Below are 2500 nucleotides of genomic sequence, written 5' to 3' on the forward strand. Positions count from 1 at the left end.
AGCAGCCAGTCAAACGGGATATGTACATTCTGGTGTTAATTCTAGTTGTGAAGATGCAATGAAGAGGAGGAAAGGAGGAAGAATGGAAGAAGAAAGTGAGGAGGAGGAGGAGGAATGGAGGAAAAAAGAAGAAAGGAGGAAGAATGGAAGAAGGAAGGAGAAGAAAGAAGGAAGAGAGGAGGAGGAATGGAGGAAGGAAGAAGGAAGAATTGAGGAAGAAAGGAGAAGGAAGAATGGAGAAGAAGGAAGAATGGAGGAGGAAGAGGAATGGAGGAAAAAGGAAGAAAGTAAGAATGGAAGAAGAAAGAAGGGGAAGAAAGAAGGAAGAGATGAGGAGGAGGAATGGAGGAAGAAAGAAGGAAGAATGGAGCAAGAAAGGAGGAGGAAGAATGGAAGAAGAAAGAAGGAGAAGACAGAAGGAAGAGAGGAGGAGGAGGAATGGAGGAAAAAAAGGAGGAAGAAAGGAGGAAGAAGGCAAAGAAAGAAGGAAGAATGGAGGAGGAAGAGGAACAGAGGAAAAAGGAAGAAAGGAGGAGGAAGAATGGAAGAAGAAAGAAGGAGAAGAAAAGAGAGGAGGAGGAGGAATGGAGGAAAGAAGAAGGAAGAATGGAGCAAGAATTGAGAAGGAGGAATGGAAGAAGAAAGAAGGAGAAGGAAGAATGGAGAAGGAATGGAGGAAAAAAAGGACCAATGGAAGTAGAATGGAAGAAGAAAGAAGAAAAAAGGAAGAATAATGGAGGAGGAGGAGGAGGAGGAGGAGGACAAAAGAAAGAGAAGAAGGAATCAACCAAAAGCTCCAAGACCAGATCTGCACATGAACTTGATGAGATAACTGACAAGAGATGGGTCCTATGAAGATCTCTGGACTGAAACTCCAGTGATCCTGCTGGGTTTCAGCAACTCTGTCATCGTTCTCACCATCGCTGAGCTGGCCAGCCAGAAGAGGGAGATGTTTCTCCATCAAGGGTCAACCACCCTATCGGCCAGTGCAACCAGAACAAGTGACCAGCAGAGGGAGATGAAGATCCAACAAGCACAACACAAGTGTCTATCGCGGTGTTGTTGAGATCTACGGACTATTCTGTCCACAGAATGAACACAGTAACTTCTCTACAAAACGTATAGATCTTGCCCAGAGGTGGATTTCACATAATTTTACCACCAGTTTGCCGCGCACCAAAAATGCGAGCAACACGCGCACCTCCCATCATGGCCAGCACAGCTCCCACAGCTTCCAGCCCCCACCGCCAGAAAGGAGATGTCTTCAACCCGGTTGCTCTTCAACCTTTTAAGAAAAACCACCTTACTTATCTGACAGCTGCCGCTGGAAAATTCCGTGGAGCAAGGGCAGCGGAGACACTCGTGAAGCTCGGAGGGGTTGCGGTAAAATTGCCCTTTGCAATTCTCACAGTGCGTGCCTTCGGTGTTTCCATGACAATTAAGGCAAGCGCCTACGTGCAAAACAAACAAACAAAACCCAACGCAAATGAGACAGCAGTTTGGAGGAGAAGTGACGTCTCGTGTGAAGATGCTCGAGTTGAACGATTATTTCAGAATAACAGAGTTGGACGGGACCTTGGAAGTCTTCTACTCCAACCTTTTGCTCAAAGCAGGAATCCCTAAATAATTTCAGACTGATGGTTGTTCAAAGGCTTCTTTAAAAACCTCAAACACAATGTTGTGGTCCGCCAGCAGCCTGCAGAGCTGGCAATGGAGTTGGACAGTGATGAGGCTGGGGAAGGCCCGGATGAAGGCTCTGTGTCGGAGGCTGTGGTGGGACCAGGGCTATCAGGGAGTGAGGTGCAGACTCCAGAGCCTCCAGAGACTGATAATAGTGAGGCAGAGGAACAGGAGGAGCCTGTTCCTAATGCACGCATGAGAAGAGCTGCCAGAAGGCCAGAGCAGCTCAAGCAGAGAGGACGACTCGGGAGTAGGGCCAAGAGATGATTGGCCCCTCCCATAAGGGTTAAAAGACCAGCAACAGTGTTTGGGCTTTGCTGGAAAACAACATTGGTAGCTTCGTCTTCTTGCATTTATTTTTGTATCAGTGTCTTCTGGACATTTGCCAAGAAAGGCCTTTGGCAGTTTGCCTAATTGGACCAAGGTTGGTGATAGGACTGAGGAATTTGTGTTGGGAGGAATTTGCTTTAATTTGGGTTGAACGACGCTGGGAATGAAATAATTCTCAGCTGTTCGAATAAAGTTTGTTTGTTTTTTCACTGACTTGAGTATCCTACTACCAACTTGGGCTTGGGTCACAACACACAACTTCTGGAGGCAAACCATCCCACTGGTTAAATTATGTTTTTTATCATGGTTTGAGTTGAGGTTCCTCAAGCTAAGCTCTTCTGGTCAGTTCTCCTGGCCCATCTAAGTGGCTTTAACTTCCATCAGAGAATGGTGAGATGGATCTCCAATGACCAAAAGAAGGATAGTCCTGCACTAACCCTTTTCCTCCTATATGATCCGAGCTAGATTTTGCCATGTTAAGTTGTGCCTC

At 46.5% G+C, this 2500-nt stretch overlaps 1 protein-coding gene across 1 annotated transcript in view; it reads right to left on the reverse strand.

Moving 5' to 3' along the window:
- MEGF9 (multiple EGF like domains 9) overlaps positions 1-2500 on the reverse strand; it is a 58409-nt gene that overhangs the window by 5091 nt on the left and 50818 nt on the right. Inside the window, exon 4 of the mRNA XM_058159130.1 lies at positions 1308-1451. Coding sequence (XP_058015113.1) covers positions 1308-1451 — 144 coding nt within the window. The remainder of the gene's footprint in view (positions 1-1307; positions 1452-2500) is intronic.

The sequence above is a fragment of the Ahaetulla prasina genome, chromosome 16, assembly GCF_028640845.1.
Source record: "Ahaetulla prasina isolate Xishuangbanna chromosome 16, ASM2864084v1, whole genome shotgun sequence".
Classification (NCBI taxonomy): Eukaryota; Metazoa; Chordata; class Lepidosauria; order Squamata; family Colubridae; genus Ahaetulla; species Ahaetulla prasina.